This window comes from Polypterus senegalus, chromosome 13, assembly GCF_016835505.1.
Source record: "Polypterus senegalus isolate Bchr_013 chromosome 13, ASM1683550v1, whole genome shotgun sequence".
NCBI lineage: Eukaryota > Metazoa > Chordata > Cladistia > Polypteriformes > Polypteridae > Polypterus > Polypterus senegalus.
The window spans coordinates 161075637-161093823 of record NC_053166.1 but is presented as its reverse complement, the minus strand read 5'-3'; the positions used below and the strand labels follow the sequence as shown (position 1 = coordinate 161093823).

Genomic DNA, 18187 nt, shown 5'->3' with positions numbered 1-18187 from the left:
GCCACAGTGGCACTCGGCTCTGGCGGTGACCAAAAGTGGCGCAGCAGATTGCAGGCTCATCTTTGTAGCAGGCTGGTGAGTGTGAACATGTGAGGACTGGAGATGCAATTCGGGACACACTATGCTGTACTCCTTCAAGTCTTTGTAAATTAAAAATGGGTTTATCTTATTACTCTACAAAGATGAAACAATTAGACAATTGGAATTCTCAGTCATTCTGACCACATATTTCAGTACATGTTGACAACAGGTAAGCTGCACATGTAAGACTCTCCTACCTTAATGCTGAAGGAAGGGACAAATGCTTGTGATTGAGTTTTGGTCGGTTCTTCCACCTCTCCTTTCTTCAAAATGCTTTTTCAGATTATAACAGAAGGCCGAAAGATCCCAGCCACACTTACATGTCCCACCTGCCATTTACCTGCTGAAAACCTGGCGCCCCAGGCCAGGGCTGCTGTTGAGGCTCCTCCAATATATCTGGGAGGACATATTCATATTCAGCATCTCTAGCACTCCGTCTCTCCCCTGTAAAACTGTCTGGCTGTCTCCTGCTACTCGTCTCTCGTAGACTTTGAGATCTTCCTAACTGAAAAGTGGAGGTACCCTTAGACGGAGTCCTCCTCTGACTGGAGCCTCTCACCTCTCTATCCTGGATGTCCTGCTGAAATTAAGGTTTTCTTGTTAATCTGAGCTGGCACTGTTCATTACCCACTTAGCCTGAAGAAGAAGAGCTTACCTGAACATCAGCGTCTCCAAATATTTATATCTAATTAGGATAACTTCTAGCGTCCTCTATAATGAGGGTGCCTGGGCTTTGAAAGTGGATCACAGAATGTGTCAAGCCTGGCCTGTGTTCCTCAGTGTCAGTTCCTATAACACGTCAATCCTCTGTCTTATTCTACCACCAAAACCATCATAGAGCGAGAGCAAAAAGCAAGGAAAAGGGAGTCGTACTTCTGCTGCTACACAATTCTACCTGCTGCTAGACTAAGACGCAAATCCATAACCTTAAACTCTTTGTCGGCACAACAGCAGCTGTCCTCTAGAAGGGACACTAAGCAGCACCAAAATATTAAATGATAAGCAGCGTTTCCAAAAGATGACTCCACACAAGGAAACTGAGTGCAGTTCAGATAGGCAAAGGGAGATCATTCTACAGGTTTGGACCAAGAAATGGAGAAGCATTGGCCAGTCCTGGCAGGTTTGTCAAGAGTAGGGACAGTCAGCATGAACATGAACATGCCATGTCATCCCCAGATCATTAAATGAGGCATCACCCCCAAAGCCTGACTAGGTTACATAAGTACTGTCCATGCTATGTGAGTACAAGTGGAGAGGGCTGATGCTTAAGATATAAAATACACTTGAAGACCACATCTGGAATGATGTGTGAAGGTTTGTTCTCCACATTACAAGAAGAACATAAAATGGTGACATGAGGATGGACTTTTGATTACCGGTAACGCATGTGCTTATTAGTTAAAAGAGAACGTTACTCGTTACCGTCCAGATTCAGTCTGGAGGAGCTGGTGAGGTTAGATAGCAGTTGGAAGAAGCCCCGCCAGGAGAAAGTTGCAGTAGTCCAACCAAAAGAGAAGTGGGGCCAGAGCTCGGAGTTGTGTGGTATAATTAGTGAGGAATGGTCGAATGCTCTGAGTATTAAAATGAACGAAAGTGAGGCGTCCAGAGGCACGCCAAGATTCAGTTAGCCACCAATCTTCTCAGCCATTACCACCTGATTGTCCGGAGCAGACCCATTACCAGCTTTTTGGTGAGCTTGGTCAACTTATTAGCATTGCCAGAACATCACAGTGCAGAATGTGGCACGTGCCATGACAGTCTGGTAGAACATAATAAGCAATGAAATCATCACATTGAAGGTCCAGAGCCTCTTCAAACAGTAAAGCTAGCACTGGTTCATTTTAGTTTAACCCTGATATTCTGAATATGCATTTAATTATCAATATCATTCCTGGTGGCTCCATAATCCGTACTAACCCCGACTTTCTCTGCTGTTCTTTTTCTGGTTTTCTGTGGTGGCGATCTGCGCCACCACCACCTGATCAAAGCACCATGCAGTCTCTACGTTGATGGATTGAAGGCCAGAGGACCACGTGACCGTCATCATCTAATTCTTGCATGTGAAGCATGAAAACCCTGAGGACTGATTGAGATCATTGATGTTAGGTAGAATGCCTAGTGGGGGCCGGGTGGTCTTGTGGCCTAGGAACCCCTGCAGATTTTGTTTTTTTTCTCCAGCCGTCTGGAGTTTTTTTTTTTTTGTTTTTTCTGTCCTCCCTGGCCATCGGATTTTACTTTTATTCTGTGTTAATTAGCATTGCCTAATTTTATTTCTGTATTTTGTGTTTTTTCTCTTTCTTCATCCTGTAAAGCACTTTGAGTGACATCTTTGTATGAAAATGTGCTAAAGAAATAAATGTTGTTGTTGTTGGTTCTTTCATGCAGACAGAAAATATGAGACAGGGGGCTGGGGGGGATTGACGTCAAGGAGTCAGAACATTAGAACATTAGAACAATCGAGACGAGAACAGGCCATTCAGCCCAACAAAGCTCGCCAGTCCTCTCCACTGGTTTCCTCCAAGAAAACATCAAGTCGTGTTTTGAAAGTCCCTAACGTCTTACTGTCTACCACACTACTTGGTCGCTTATTCCAAGTGTCTATCGTTCTTTGTGTAAAGAAAAACTTCCTAATGTTTGTGTGAAATTCACTCTTAACAAGTTTCCAACTGTGTCCCCGTGTTCTTGGTGAACTCATTTTAAAATACAAGTCTCGATCCACTGGACTAATTCCCTTCATAATTTTAAACACTTCAATCATGTCACCTCTTAATCTTCTTTTGCTTAAAAATCTTCTTTTGCTTAAATGCTTTTTGAAGATCGAGGCCGAGTCTCAGGAACCAGAAATCAATACACTCTTTCATCGGTGCCAAACTGTGAACTCAGAATCAAGGTCTTAAGCCAGGAGAATAATTTGTTAAAGGAAAGAAAGCAACAACTACCTAAATGTCAGACATTTGTGTGAGTCGCCCTTTATATGGTGACTTTACATGCTGTACACCCCCTGGTGCATTCTGGGAAAACACTACCATGAAAACACAATGCTAGTACAAAGAAAAAGGTGGCACCCATAAGAAAACAAAATGGCATCGTGTAATACCAATAAACAATTTTAACTTTCTTTCAAGAAGCTTCTTGGAAAAAATAAATTCAAATTTTTTTTTTGGGACACTCCAACAGATGTACAGATTTTGGAAAATGTATCAAAAAATGAAAAAAAAATTCAAGGAAATGCCAAATGTTAACAGCCTCAGAGTTTAGTTAGCGTATGTCAGCCTCTCATCTACAGTATGCATGCCACGTCCATTCACTCCCATGTCACTAGGAGGTGGCAACAGGAAACAGAGGTTCACAGCGGGTAGCCTGAAACAGAGATGAGGTGTCTTTCTTCCTGTTAATATCAAAGGAGTGGCCTGTCACTTAAGGACCCGCTCTTAAAACTGGGGACAAAAAGAACACCAACAGGTCATTTTGCTTGTGGAGAAAATGGCTCCCTAAAAATGGAGTGACTGGCATATCGCTGGCTCGCCAGTTACTTCATCTCCTATCAAAGATGTCTACACTGTGATGAAGAAAACGTTGGTCAAACCAGAAAAGGTCTCAACTAACCTTTGAACCCGTGGCCTCCAGACTCCGGTCCTGATATAAAGATGTCATTGATTGACTTTGTAGTTTTTTTAACTTTTCAAGCAGGAAGGCCTTGTCTTTCCCCTCCTGCCAAACAGAACCAAACAAAAATCTGAAACTTGAGCAACAATAATAATACTAATAAAAATAATATCAAAACCTGCACGCGCTTTGAGACTCATTGAGAACATTTCTTCCATAAGACACTGAAGCTACACACCAAGTTAGACGTCTCACTGACTGCGTTCACATTACAGGCTGAAGCGACTCCAATCTGATTTTTCTGCCATAATGTGACTCACATCTGAAGTTCTCAGGCCTGTGTGGACACAGATATCCGGCCTTTTCAAATCAGATGTGAGTCTCTTTCCTATGTGATCCCAGACTAGATACCTATCTGATTTGCAGCCGTGTGACATGAGCGAGAACGGTCCGATCAGAATTTGTGTGCAGTTTGGTGCTTGCTGATGACAGCAGTGATGCAGAGGAACAATGGCGGAGAGTCCCAGCTGTAATAGCAGTCGCGGTCCCACCATTGTTGGCTTTTTGTCGTACCCGCACATCTCCTGGTGTGGCAGTGCCAGCAATAGCTGCAAAACCAGCAAAAGTAAGCCTTCTGGATTTTGTGTGTCTTCCCGACCCTTCCACATAAAATGGATGAACTGTTTGGCGTCCTCCAGAGCCAAATGAGATGCATTCACTAGCTACTAGCACGTCCATTACGTCGGTTTTTAATATCCGTTTCACTGGAAGTGGGAAGTCAGCGTTTCCAAATATTTGGTTGAAGTAAACACTTCTGTCTGATTTGTGTCTCGTTAAAACAGTCGTTCACACAGCGCTGTCCAACTTCTATCTGTGGACATGTCGTCATGATGTTTTGGAGATGCGAAACACCATGTAATGCTTTATTATCGACTGTTATTTATTCTGACGGAGCAAACGCAACAAAGGATTTTCTAGATGCGTCCGTATGGTTTGCCGAATATTTTGCTGGAATGCAGTCCACTTGGAGGTGCCATCATTCTCGGATCTGACATCGGACTTTCAAGGTAAGCGGAACGCAGCAAAATACCAAGAGCTGTCTGACAGACACGCTGTTTTTTTGATTTTGGTGACGCAGACAACTTGTGCACAATTACATCGATGACTTGAAGGCCAGAGCCGTTCACATTACACTTGGATACAGCGGGTCACTTATAGTTGGGAACGTAAAAATGCAAATCTGATTTGAGCAAAAAAAAATGGAACAGTGCAACGAGGCCTGTAATGTAAACGTAGCCTTATGGACACCCACCACCATCATCCGACCGGGTGAAAAGCATGCAATAAGACGCATGACTCACGTTAGCAATGTGATCCCGCAAAATGGCAATCAGCATTTTCCGTCCCACCACAATCTGGTAGTAGACGTAGATCAGAATCCTAGTGGGAGCGCAGTAAGCATGGAGGACAGAGAAAGAGAAAAACAGACAACAAGGCAGTGAGAACAAGTGAGATGTTCTGCAATGGAAATCAGAAGGCAACATGGGTGCCTGCTTATCAGTGGATTCAGAAAAGGGTTGAGACCCCTTCACTGTCTATTGGGTTGAAGGTTTAATTTGAAATGGATAAATCTGCCATTTTTGCTTATCAATCTACCCTCAATAACATATAATGACAAAGTGAACACGGGTGACCAGAACGATTTGCAAATGTATTAAAAATAGGGGCGTCATTTCTAGGTGGTGTGAGTGAAATGTACACAAATCCCCTTCAATTAAATAAAGCCTGTAATGTGCACTTTAATCACGTTGGAATGGCTTGACTTGTAATTCTAAACGGAGAGCAGAGGGGGAAATCGAGGGGAAAAAAATGAGTCTTTGGCCCAAACATTATGGAGGGCACTGTAGTCCTTGTGTTTCTCCTATACAAATGATGAGGTCAGAAAGAAATAAAATGGAGACAGGGTCTTCTTGGATTTGGAGAAATGAATCCTCATAAGGGTCACCTCTCGTGTTTCAGCAGAGATCTCATCAAAGGCACATCAGGGACTCACATTTTCCAGGTAGTCTTTTTGAAATTCGGGGTCCAGTGGCTGTGGGGCATCTGTTGGTGAAGAGAGATTCACGGATCTTGACCTTGCTGACAATGCTGTGATCTTCACGGAGTCAATGGAGGCTCTGATCAGGGCGCTCAAGAGACTGAGCGAGGGGTCTGAGTGTCTGGACTTGTGAGTGTCCTGATTAAAACCAAAGTGCCAGGCCTTAAATGACCTCTTGGGCACGGCCATCAGCAGGGGGTCTGTCTGTGGAGAGAGTGTCGACCTCGTCATTGAGAGGTTTACTTACCTTGGCAGTGACATTCATGTCTCTGGTGACTCTTCCTATGAAGTCAGTAGACGGATTAGGAGAGCATGGGGGGGTCAAGAGGTCACTAGAAAGGGGTGTGTGGTGCCAAGGTCCAAGTCTTCAGAGTCCTGGGGCTTCCTGTCTTACTATATGGTTGAGAGACATGGACGCTATCCAGTGACCTGAGACAAAGACTGGACCCCTTCATGTGTGTCTCTTCAGAGGGTCCTTGGGTACCACTGGTGTGACTTTGTGTTGCTCACGGAGTCCCGAATGAGGCACATGGCCTGCGACCGTCAGTTGCGGCACTACAGCCATGTGGCACGATTCCCAGAGGGTGATCTGGCTCACTTTTGAGGACCCGAGGGGCTGGACCAGGCCAAGGGGATGCCCATGTAACACCTGGCTGTGGCAGATAGAGGGTCATTACTGGAGGGTGAAACTGGACTGTGTGTCTGTCTGCCTTTGCCAAACGGGAGCACATCTCGTCATGTGCTGAGAGTGCCAACGCGCTGTACCAGTGCATGCTCCCCAACTTGACTTGACTTGCAATTTGAAGATTTTTGCATTGTCGGCTAGTGAATTGTATGGACACAAACGCTTTACTGGGATTACAAAACTGTAGAACTTGCTTCTGAATAATACTATTGGTTGCTCTGATTTATATTGCTGTGCTCTAATTAGATCAAACTCACTCTGGAAGACAAGAAAGGCAGTGTGACAAAGTGGTTAGGACTTTGGACTTCAAGACTGTGGGTTCAAATCCCACTACTGACACCTGCAGTTGCTGTGTGAGTACAGGCAAGTCACCTCGTCTACCTGTGTTCTAATTAGAAAAACCAAGGACATGGCAACCGACTGCATCAGCGATGTTGGACATCATCATGGCCATCAGCTCAATAATAAGCAAAAATTATGAAGTCATAAAAGAACTTGAAACAAGAGTAGAAAGAGATCTCACAAAACGTAACAGGCTTTTCCCACCAAATTCTCAATTTTGACCACATTTACCTCAGTTGTATCTCATTTCTCCTTTTTGTATAAAGCTACTTCTCCAAAGGAATTTTAGGGGAAGCCTAAACACACTGCATGGAGCTGACATTGGTGCTTTTCCGTGGATCCAGTGTACTGGGCTGGAGTCCTGTTCTGGGATGTTAGCTACACCAACGAGCTTCATCTACCTTTGCAATGTCAAGCCCTGCAAGTCATGGGGCATGGGGCCTAGCTGAAAACCAAAAGCCTAAAAACTGACCAAATATGAGATTATATCAGATTAGATATTTGTCCCCAATGGTAAATTAAAACTGCACAGAAGGTTCAAGAGAACAAAATATATGTTTATATATACTGTATATATATACTGCTCAGAAAATTAAAGGACCACTTTGAAATGGGGAAAAAAACTCCTGCTGGCTCTCTCTACTACTATGGACTGATATGGTGATGTGTGAGGAACGAAAGGATGGAAATGAAAATGATCAACCAACAGAGAGAGGACTGATTTCAAAGACACCCCGAAAATCAAAGGGAAAAAATGAGGCTCGGCCATTTTACTGAATTTCACTGCAGCAACTCCAAATCGTACTCAGTAGTTTGCCTGAAAACATCCTAATGAGACGACGGATGGTGTCCTGGTGATCTCCTCCCAGGTCTGGACCAGGGCATCACTGAGCTCCTGGACAGGCTGAGGCAATGGATGGACCAAAACATAATGTCTCACCCAGAGGTGTTCTGTTGGATTGTGGTCAGGTGAGAGAGCGTGTAGTCAATGGTATCAATTCCTTCATCCTCTCGCCACATGAGGCCGGGCATTGTCATGCACCAGGAGGAACCAGCATAGGGTCTGACAATGGGGCCAAGGATTTCATCCCGATACCTAATGGCAGTCCTGCTGTGCCGTCTAGCCAGTAGAGGTCTGTGTGTCCTTCCATGGATATGTCTCCCCAGACTGGCCATCACTGACCTACCACCAAAGCGGTCATGCTGAACGATGTTACAGGCACCATAACGTTCTCCACGGCTTCTCCAGACCCTTTCACATCTGTCACATGTGCTCAGGGTAAACCCGCTGTCATCTGTGAAAAGCACAGGGCGTCGGTTCTGGTATTCTATGGCAAATGCCAATCGAGCTCCAAGGTGCCCACTAGAGGACATTGTCGGGCCCTCAGGCCACCCTCATGAAGTCTGTTTCTGATTGTTTGGTCAGAGGCATTCACACCAGTGGCCAGCCTGCCTGCTGGAGGTCATTTTGTAGGCTCTGCCAATGCTCATCCTGTTCCTCATTGCCCAAAGGAGCAGATACCAGTGGGTCCTGCTGATGGGTTAAGGACCTTCTACGAGGGGCCCTGCCCAGCTCTCCTAGAGGAACTGCCTGTCTGTCTCCTGGAAACTCCTCCATGCCCTTGAGACTGTGCTGGGAGACACAGCCAACCTTCTGGCAATGGGAGGCACATATTGCTGTGCCATCCTGGAGAAGTTGGACTACCTATGCCAGCTCTGTAGGGTCCAGGTACTGCCCACCTCATGCTACCTGTAGTGACACTGACCGTAGCCAAATGTAGCAAAACGAGTGACAAAACAGATGAGGAGGGAAAAATGTCCGTGGCCTCCACCTGTTAACCCATTCATTCCTGTTTTGGGGGTCTTCTCATTGTTGCCCCAGTGCACCAAAGCAGTTGAAACTGATGAACAAGCCCCTCTGCTACTTCACTGAGCAGATCAACAGCCCACAAGTGTCATTGACCTGATGCGATACTCTCATTCAAATGTTTTCCTTTCATTTTTTTGAGCAGTAGATATATATAAACTGCTCAAAAAAATTAAAGGAACACTTTGAAAACACATCAGATCTCAATCCTCCTGGATATCTATACTGATATAGACTGGGTAATGTGTTAGGAACGAAAGGATGCCACATCGTTTGATGGAAATGAAAATGATCAACCTACAGAGCCCTGAATTCAAAGACGCCCCAAAAATCAGAGTGAAGACATTATGTGGCAGGCTCGTCCATTTTGCCCAAATTGAATTGCAGCAACTCCAAATTGTACGCAGCACTTTGTATGGCCCCTGTGTTCTTGTATACATGCCTGACAACATCGGCGCATGCTTCTAATGAGGTGACAGATGGTGTTGTGGGGGATCTCCTCCCAGATCTGGACCAGGGCATCACTGAGCTCCTGGACAGTCTGAGGTGCAACCTGGTGGCATTGGATGGACCAAAACATAATGTCCCAGAGGTGTTCTATTGGATTTAGGTCAGGAAAGTGTGGTGGCCAGTCAATGGTATCAATTCCTTCATCCTCCAGGAACTGCCTGCATACTCTCACCACATGAGGCCAGGAATTGTCGTGCACCAGGAGCCACTGTACCAGCATAGGGTCTGACAATGGGTCCAAGGATTTCATCCTGATACCTAATGGCAGCCAAGGTGCCTTTGTCAAGCCTGTAGCGGTCTGTGTGACCCTCCATGGATATGCCTCCCCAGACCATCACTGACCCACCACCAAACTGCTCAGCTGAATGATGTTACAGGCAGCATAATGTTCTCCATGGCTTCTCCAGACCCTTTCACTTCTGTCACGTGCTCAGGGTGAACCTGCTCTCATCTGTAAAACGCACAGGGCACCAGTGGTGCATCTGCCAATTCTGGTATTCTATGGCGAATGCCAATCGAGCTGCATGCTGCTGGGCAGTGAGCTCAGGGCCCATTAGAGGACATGGGGCCCTTGGGTCACCCTCATGAAGTCTTTCTGATTGTTTGGTCAGAGACATTCACACCAGTGGCCTGCTGGAGGTCATTTTGTAGGGCTCTGGCAGTGCTCATCCTGTTCCTCCTTGCCCAAAGGAGCAGATACTGGTCCTGCTGATGGGTTATGGACCTTCTATGGCCCTCTCCAGCTCTCCTAGAGTAACTGCTTGTCTCCTAGAATCTCCTCCATGCCCTTGAGACTGTGCAGGAGACACAGCAAACCTTCTGGCAATGACACGTATTGATGTGCCATCCTGGAGAAGTTGGACTACCTGTGCCACCTCTGTAGGGTCCAGGTATGGCCTCATGCTACCAGTAGTGACACTGACTGTAGCCAAATGCAAAACTAGTGAAGAAACAGTCAGAAAAGATGAGGAGGGAAAAATGTCAGTGGCCTCCACCTGTTAAACCCATTCATTCCTGTTTTGGGGGTCTTCTCATTGTTGCCCCGTTGAAACTGATGAACAAGCAGCTGAAACTGATTACTTCACTGAGCAGATCAACAGCCCACAAGTTTCATTGACTTGATGCTATACTCTCATTCAAAAGTTTTCCTTTCATTCTTTTGAGCAGTATATATATAAAAATATATAATTATAAAAAACAAACAACAAACCCCCAAGGATGTTCACAGAGCATGCTGGAACTGGAACTTGTAGGGGCTGTCAGTGGGGAGCTGAAGGGATTCACGATCGGTACTTTTTGGGACTTCTGGTTGACCTGGAAGTGCTTCCATCAGGCTATACCACAGCACCAGAAGTACTAACAGGTCTGGCCTCATCCAGGCTAGTTGGGAGTTGGGTGGAAGTGGGAAAAATCTCACCTGGGTGGTGTGGAAATGAAAGAAGAGAGAAGAATTGTGTTCTAGTTGGTTGATGCCTTATTTAAGGCCTTTGTGCAAAGTATTTTGTAAAAGTGAACATTTTATAACACTAGGACTTGTGTCTGTGAGGTTGTGTCTTGGGTTTGGGGTGCTGCAACTCCCCTGGTGGTCACAACATAGTTTGTAAAATAGCTTATACGTGTCATATTCGAACAGAAAAACACCAAAAGTATGAGATTCATCTATTTTTAAAGATGACTTCAGTGTCCAGTGCTGTTTCCTGCTTTGCACCCAGGGCTGCTGGGATAGGCCCCTCGCCTGCAGTGTGGAAGCAGATTAGAGGAGTCAAAGAATGTTATGTTATGTAGCATTAACATCAAGTTGACTCATCAACGACAGCCAGAGACGATCGAATTGACTAAGCGATTCACCCAGAAACCTCAAAGCCAAACCTCAACACTCGATGCGTCTGCCAGTACTTACAAGACAAGGAGTGTGAGGATAAAGAAGAAGAGGACACTCTGAATGAGGTTGTTGTAGATCCACACAACCCACTGGGACCCAGGCAGTGTGATCGAATCGATCCAGTTAGTGATCACATCAAAGGGAACGTGGAGCCCTCTGAACGGCCCACAGCTACTGGAAGGCGTAATCCTGGAAAGAAGAGGAGGGTGGCGATGCTAAGCAGTAAGGTCAAAACTAAAACAAAGCAAAGAATAAATCCCCACACTTTGAGACAGAAGACAATTAGCTGGGACTTTTGAACCAACCTCCAAAAGATGACTGCAATAGTAACCAGCACTCCAACATAGGATGGGAAGAAAAGGATGAGGATGAAAATGGTCATCATTTGGGCAGCACGCCATGACCGCTGGGGTGGCTGACAGTTCTGCATCAGACTAAACTGTGGGGAGAAGCAGAAAAGATAAAGGACTTGTAATTAAAGGGTGAAGCTGGCAAATCTGCACAAGTTGATGGCGCTTTGAGACCTCCTGCTCACCTTTTTCAGGTAGAACATCAGGAAGAGCTTGATGATCTGGATGAGCGGCAACAGAGGCGAGAAGTAAATCCCAATCCTGTAAAGAAATTAGCATCACTTGTCACAATATATTCATTTTCCAACAGGTGGCCAGCCATATTGTTCACCATCCTTACACAAGTTGTAGAAATGCTCAGGTTCAGGGGACTTGTGGACTAATAAATCTGACCCCATGAGCTATGAGGGTATGGCTTGGATGGACACCGCAGGCAGGGTGTCCTCCTTAAGGGCTGTTTGTACAAAGTGTGGTGAGGAGCAGACACATCATCAGCTCCTTTTGGTAGACACAACCCAAACCAAAACCATTCCCAGCTTCTTCAAATCTCCAAGAAGATATTTTGCACATCTTGTCAGGTATGTTTTGTAGAGCAGAGAAAAAGTCCCCAAACTTAGAGACAGGACAGTAGAACTCCATTTTGTCCTGGTAGAGCTCTCTATGATTCTCCTTTCCCCTTTTGTGTTATTAATACGTAGACTTTGTCAGAATGCCTCGGATCTCACAGACTAACTACTGTTTATCAGGTAGTGTACCATAGAACTTCTCCCCACCTTCCCTTCTACATCTATAACCTCAGGCAATCAGGTGTAGTAAAAGACAAGCAGGAGTTAAGTTACACTTTCTACTCTCCCTTCTGTTCTTTTCCCGGTTTTCTGTGGTGGCGACCTGCGCCATCACCACCTAATCAAAGCACCGTGATGTCCTACATTGATGGATTAAAGGCCAGAAGTCCACATGACCGTCATCATCAAGTCCTTCCATGAGAACTGACTGATCATTTATGTTAGGTAGAATGCCTAGAGGGGGCTGGTCAGGTGGTCTCGTGGCCTCGGACCCCCTTCAGATTTTATTTTTTCCCCAGCCGTCTGGAGTTTTTTTTTTGTGTTTTTTCTGTCCTCCCTGACCATCAGACCTCACTCTTATTCTATGTTAATGAGTTTTGTCTTATTTTAATTCTTATTTATTTTGTCTTTTTTATCTTTCTTCATCATGTAAAGCACTTTGAGCTACATTATTTGTATGAAAATGTGCGACAGAAATAAATGTTGTTTAAATAATGGATTATTGATCATATTCATAAATAATAACAATAAGCAAAATACAAGTGAACACTGGCAACCATACAGCCTGATAAATGGTGATGTGTCTTTTCAGGCGGCACACAGACTTGTCAGTTACTTTAAATGTCTCAAGTTACAGTAAGTCCTCATTTGAGGTCAGCTTTCTTCAGAACGAGCCACATGCCTGTCTCAAAATGGCTGCCGAGCTGTGCTCTTCATTGTGTTGTCCTTTTCAGTTCATGGTGTGTGAGATGGTCTTTCATCAGTTGGTATGAGAGGGAGAGAGGGAAGGGTAAAGCAAGCAAATGTATGGATTCTCTGTCCAAACCCTACAGCCAATAGGGTGTCACGGTACTTGATGGCTTCAGGCAACTTTAGAACACTTTCACACCTGCCACCTCCCAAAACCATTTGTTGAGCTGATGTGTGCCAGCTAGATAGTTTGGCATTCCTGTGGGGGTTGACTGAGCAAGTCCTGCGGAGAATCACTGGCCAAACTGGTTTTAGGGGCTTCCCCCAACCCTGTCGTAAAATTACAAAGGGACTCAGTCCTAAAAGGGGGTGGGGGTACTTAAAGATACAAATAAAGACATACAGAATATTTATCAACTTATATGCAAAATTTCACACCACAACAGAAGCCCCGGCAGATGGCACTGATGTTTCATGAACTGGGACACCAACTGGGGGTGCATCCTCAGCCACAGTTGATGAAAACTCTCATTTGTGCTGACAGTGGCTGGAAATCTTAAAAATCTCCCACACGTCGACAACGGAGAGAAGGGATGAACATCCAAGTTTTGTGGAACACATTTGATTTACTGATGGTCAAGCCGGGGTTCCTTCCATGGCTCAGGTTGAAAGTTCTTCTTTTTGTCTTCTTTGTGCTCTTATTGTTCATTGTTTTTTTTTTTTTATAATATTCTTATTTGTTTTACCTATTTGTCTAATTGTGTGTTTAATCTCATTTTTCATTTTCATTTCATTTATTCAGTTTCTATTTGTGAGAATATATATTCTGTCATGTTCCATGAATTTTGTGGGTGGATCCTCAAGAGGCGGGGCCACCCGTCTATCATAGTTAAGGGACCGCCCTCCAGCCCTATAAAGGCTGCTGGGAATTGAAGACCAGTGTGGTTCATTTGAACTTGATCTGCCGTTTGGTGATGTGGTTAGCATTTTGTTTCTCTCCCTGGCTGGATTTCCTGAATATTTGCTTCTGTTTATGGTTTTTGATGTCTGGATTTGTATTGTTTGCTGTGGGATTGTGCTGTAGGCAAATCCTTTTACCTCCTCGTTGAATACTTTTGAGTATTTTGTTATTTTCGATCATTTGTTTACAAAGGTTATTTGTGGACTTGTCTTATCTCCGGCCAGAGATTTCACAGTTCACCTTCTGAGGTTTTTCTAAAACTCTTTGCTGTTGTTTTGAATTTAAAAAGCCTGACCTCCATTCTGAGGCCTAGTCAGGCCTGAATCCGCCAGCTTTCCTGGTGTCAGACCTGCCTTGTTTTATGAACCTCACCCCGTTTGTTCACCTGATAGTGAAACCCTGATGGAGATGTTTGAAATTGGGTGGTCTCACAGTTAGTTGCATATCCCCTCCTTTTCCCTACAGCCTGTGAGGCTCTTGGCCCATCATGGCTTATTGGAGGATTGGACAGATGTGATGTATGCAGATGTCAGCCCCTCAATGCCATGTTCTGACAGTCCCTCATTCCAATCATGTTGACTAAGTCTCCCCACCCTCTCACCCCACTGGAACTGCTCTTCTAATATTTCAACACTATAATGATGGCAGCTCAGAAGATAACCAACAGTTGGGTGGGAATGTTTAAATTGACCCCCTGTTTAAATTTTGAAAGGATTTGCCGTGACTTTACTCCACAAATATGCAACACGATAAGGTCTGCAAATATGAAACGCAGTCACCAGTAAATGAGCTAAAGATTTAGTGTGCCAGCCACAAAAAAAACGACTAACAGCTGGCTGTACAAATAAGACCAGAAGTGAAGAAGCAAGGAGTCATTATAGATATCACACATGAAACACAAATCACATCGTATCGACCTTTCATTTGAGAGACACGAGTCACATCATCTCTCATAGCAGATCAAAACACTGAAGAGGTTAAAACACACTTCTGTCTTTGGACATCTGGATTGCTGTAATACCCAACAAAGACGTAACCCGGCTGAAATGAGCCCAAAAAGTAACGAGAAAAGAAAGTCTGAGCATATCCGGTCAGCCTTTATCACATTAGGTGACTTTTCTAGCCATCTTCAGTCGTAGCTTTCACGTCTCTCTATTATAATAAAAAAATCTTCGGTCGAGACGTGATCTTCTTGGAAAGACACTGACGTCCCGCGAGACTAGACTTTACAACCTTTGGAAGTAAGACCCGTGAGGCGGTGACTTTTGAACGTCACGCCCTACTTACAAACAATTTAAAACAAGATCACAGACATCTAACTTCGAACTTGTTGGAATGCTTTTGGCAGACGCACTTCATGTCCTCCCAGCTCTTAAAAATTTGATACGTTCTAGATGGCACGTCAACGACTAAGCAAGGAAGAAAGAGCAGCGTCTCGAAAAGAGACACAAAAGTGGAGAGAACAGAAGGCAAAAAAGAACAGATTTGAGATATGTTTAATGTAATATTGATGCATTGTTTCTTTAAAGGTCTACCTGTTCTTTGTAAAGTATGGGTGGTTCACAACGTGTCCATCACAGTTGTGGGATCACCACCCCCCACCCCCACTTATAAAGGCTGATGGGTAATGTAGTCCCTCACTGTTCACTGAGTGTGGTTTGGTGAGTGCTCTTTTTAAATTACTCGCTTCGCTCGCCCAGCCCCGGGTTTGTTTTACCGGATATACAATTTAAAGAGATTGTTATTGTCATGGGCATTGTTACATATGCATTATTTTCACTTTTACTTTAAAAACTTTTGTAAAAGCAATACTTGTCCTTTATTTCCGGCCCTGGGCGTGGTTACATCTCCTTCTTGCAGGACGTATAACGCTGCTCGCGTTGTGAAGGGGTGGCGGCTGAACGCACGCCAAGGAGATGCCGTCGGATCATCTGCTGTCTTTCTGCTGCTGGCGAGCTGCCTGTTCTACTGATCTCTTGTCGTTGTTTTAAGAGATGGGAGCACATGATGCTTGTCTGCCAAAAGCAATCCAACAACTGCTAGGTTAGACATCAGTGGACTTGTTTTAAATGATGGCTCACTGCCTTGTCTCGCGTGACGTTGTAAAAACAATACTTGATCTTTATTTCCGGCCCCGGGCGTGGTTACATCTCCTTCTCGCAGGACGTATAACGCTGCTCGCATTGTGAAGGGGCGGCAGAGTCGATCGTTTTAAAGCCTGTACAGCCGCTGTCCTTTTGGCCACTTCGTGTCTCTGCTGCTCGCGTTGTGATCGCTTCTCCGTGATCCTAAATATACACCTGACCGAATTGTGTTTTCTTTGAAATTCAACTTGTCGTTGCTTTTACTGTTGCGGGAACACAGATTCTCATAGCGTAAGGTCCATTATTGTGTAAGTCTACGTCTTGTACATTGAATGATGCAAAGGAGAAAAGACTTTGGTTTCTGCTCTTTGCCTTTTATTTCTGACCTCGCTTTGTCCTGCTATTTTTTCAATTACATCTGGTCCGGGTGATTCATCTCCTTTTATTTGCGCTAAAGCAATCTTTTGCTCGTCGACGTTTCATTTATGACGTAATGTCCTTTATACGCTTTATATGTGCTGAGACCCCTGTATCTGTGTGTGCTGCGTGCCTTTACACTACTGATTTATTTTGCTGGCCGTGCTCTGATATTGCTTGTAAGTAGGGTGCGTCTTGCAAGAATCTCCCGTTCTTTATCCCCACGAGACGCTCCGTGGCCATTCTCTTTCGTCTCGCAGGTGCTTTATTTGTCTTCCGTGATCTTAATGTGAAGATCACGTATCGTCTCCTAGTCATTCCCTCCCACAGGATTTTTTTTTTTAAATAGAGAGATTTTTATTTAATGGATTTACTGTTTTATTTAGCATTTTCTGGCTCTGTTTAGAAGAATTTTGTTTTCTGTTTTTTTGTGTTGGGGTGTCTTTGCTGAGGATTGCATTTTAGATAACTCCTTTTTTTTGCCTTTTCAGAATTTATTTATTCATTTATTGTTAATACAATTTTTCATTTGTAAAAAAAAAAATGGTGTTCTTGAAAGTTTTCACTCTTCCTTTTTTAATGTAAAAGCCTACCCTTCATTTTGTGGCCTGGTAAGGCCTATAGCCTCCCATTTTCCTGGAGCCAGGCTTGCCTTGGAGTTAGAGACAAGTGTTATGTGGAGCCTGAGAATTTATATAAATTAGAAAAGAACTGGTAAGATGGCATTTTGTCTTAATGTCCAAAATGAATGCTGAACCATTAGAAATACACCAGGATGGCGTATGAATGTATGAACATCTCCTATACTGTATAAATAAATGTTATTCTTGTTAACTGCAACTTCATCTTCTCCATGTCGTACCTTTCATTAGAAAGCAATTTCATAGTGGCCATCATGTTAGTCACTGGGTGAGCGCATAATGGCGACTCCTGAGAGTTTTAGGAACACCCGAGTCTGACAGAGTTCTCGTGTATCCTGGCACAGTTTGGGATGAAGTCAGAGACAATATCTCGAAGAAGGAGCCAATTGAAGGATCGGGGAGACCCAATCCAAGAACATCACAGGAGGGAGAGACCTTCACAAAGCCCACCATACATCAGCACATCCTAGGACCATACAGTACAACTCACATAGCTGACACTTCAACACCTGTCATGAGTCACTTGCCGTCACCAACTTCCTTTGGACTTATGGCCGGCTTGGGCAGCTGAGATTATTCATATTCAGCACTGAGTCCCACTCATCACCAGGCAAATGGCGAGTAATGAATGCCCATATGGAAACAACAAGGGTTAGGGTGAACTACGGACAATAAACTCATGAATCTCTATTGTCAGAATAGCTGCTTTCACGCTGTGGGCCCAATCATGAAACGTTTTGAAAAGATTAGAATATCTTGATGTGAACACGGCCTCAATTCATGACTAGCCCAGCGTCCAGTAAGTAAGCCATAACAGGTCAAAATCAATTACCAGGCCAGCGTCTGTGCATAAATCAGGTCCAGAACGTTGCGGGCGATATCAAACTCAGGAACTCCTAGTCTTGGGAAGCACCTCGTTCCAATGACTCTAAGGATGGAGATCAAGAAAAGAAGAGGAACTGTGAGAGATGACAAAAATGAGTTTAGCTAAGACAGGTTTAAAAAATGAGAGAACATGAAGAAGTCAGCATCATGAGGACAACCACCACCATCACACCTGGCCCGGTTAAACCATTTTTGGGAGTGGCCAAAAATTCAGAGTACAGTAATCCCTCGCTATATCGCGCTTTGACTTTCGCGGCTTCACTCTATCGCGGATTTTATATGTAAGCATATCTAAATATTTTT

At 44.3% G+C, this 18187-nt stretch overlaps 1 protein-coding gene across 5 annotated transcripts in view; it reads right to left on the bottom strand.

Annotated features, from left to right (window-relative positions):
* tmc5 (transmembrane channel like 5) overlaps positions 1 to 18187 on the bottom strand; it is a 117495-nt gene that overhangs the window by 17151 nt on the left and 82157 nt on the right. For 3 of the 5 annotated variants that reach the window (XM_039775783.1, XM_039775785.1, XM_039775782.1), the window contains exons 15-20: positions 17832 to 17927; positions 11607 to 11682; positions 11377 to 11510; positions 11090 to 11260; positions 5049 to 5127; positions 3688 to 3792 (exon numbers count right to left, since the gene is read on the bottom strand). In XM_039775783.1, the coding sequence (XP_039631717.1) occupies positions 3688 to 3792; positions 5049 to 5127; positions 11090 to 11260; positions 11377 to 11510; positions 11607 to 11682; positions 17832 to 17927 (661 nt within the window). Of the gene's footprint in view, positions 1 to 421; positions 662 to 3687; positions 3793 to 5048; positions 5128 to 11089; positions 11261 to 11376; positions 11511 to 11606; positions 11683 to 17831; positions 17928 to 18187 lie in introns of all 5 variants that reach the window. The other 2 variants (XM_039775784.1, XM_039775787.1) reach the window with 2 other exon arrangements.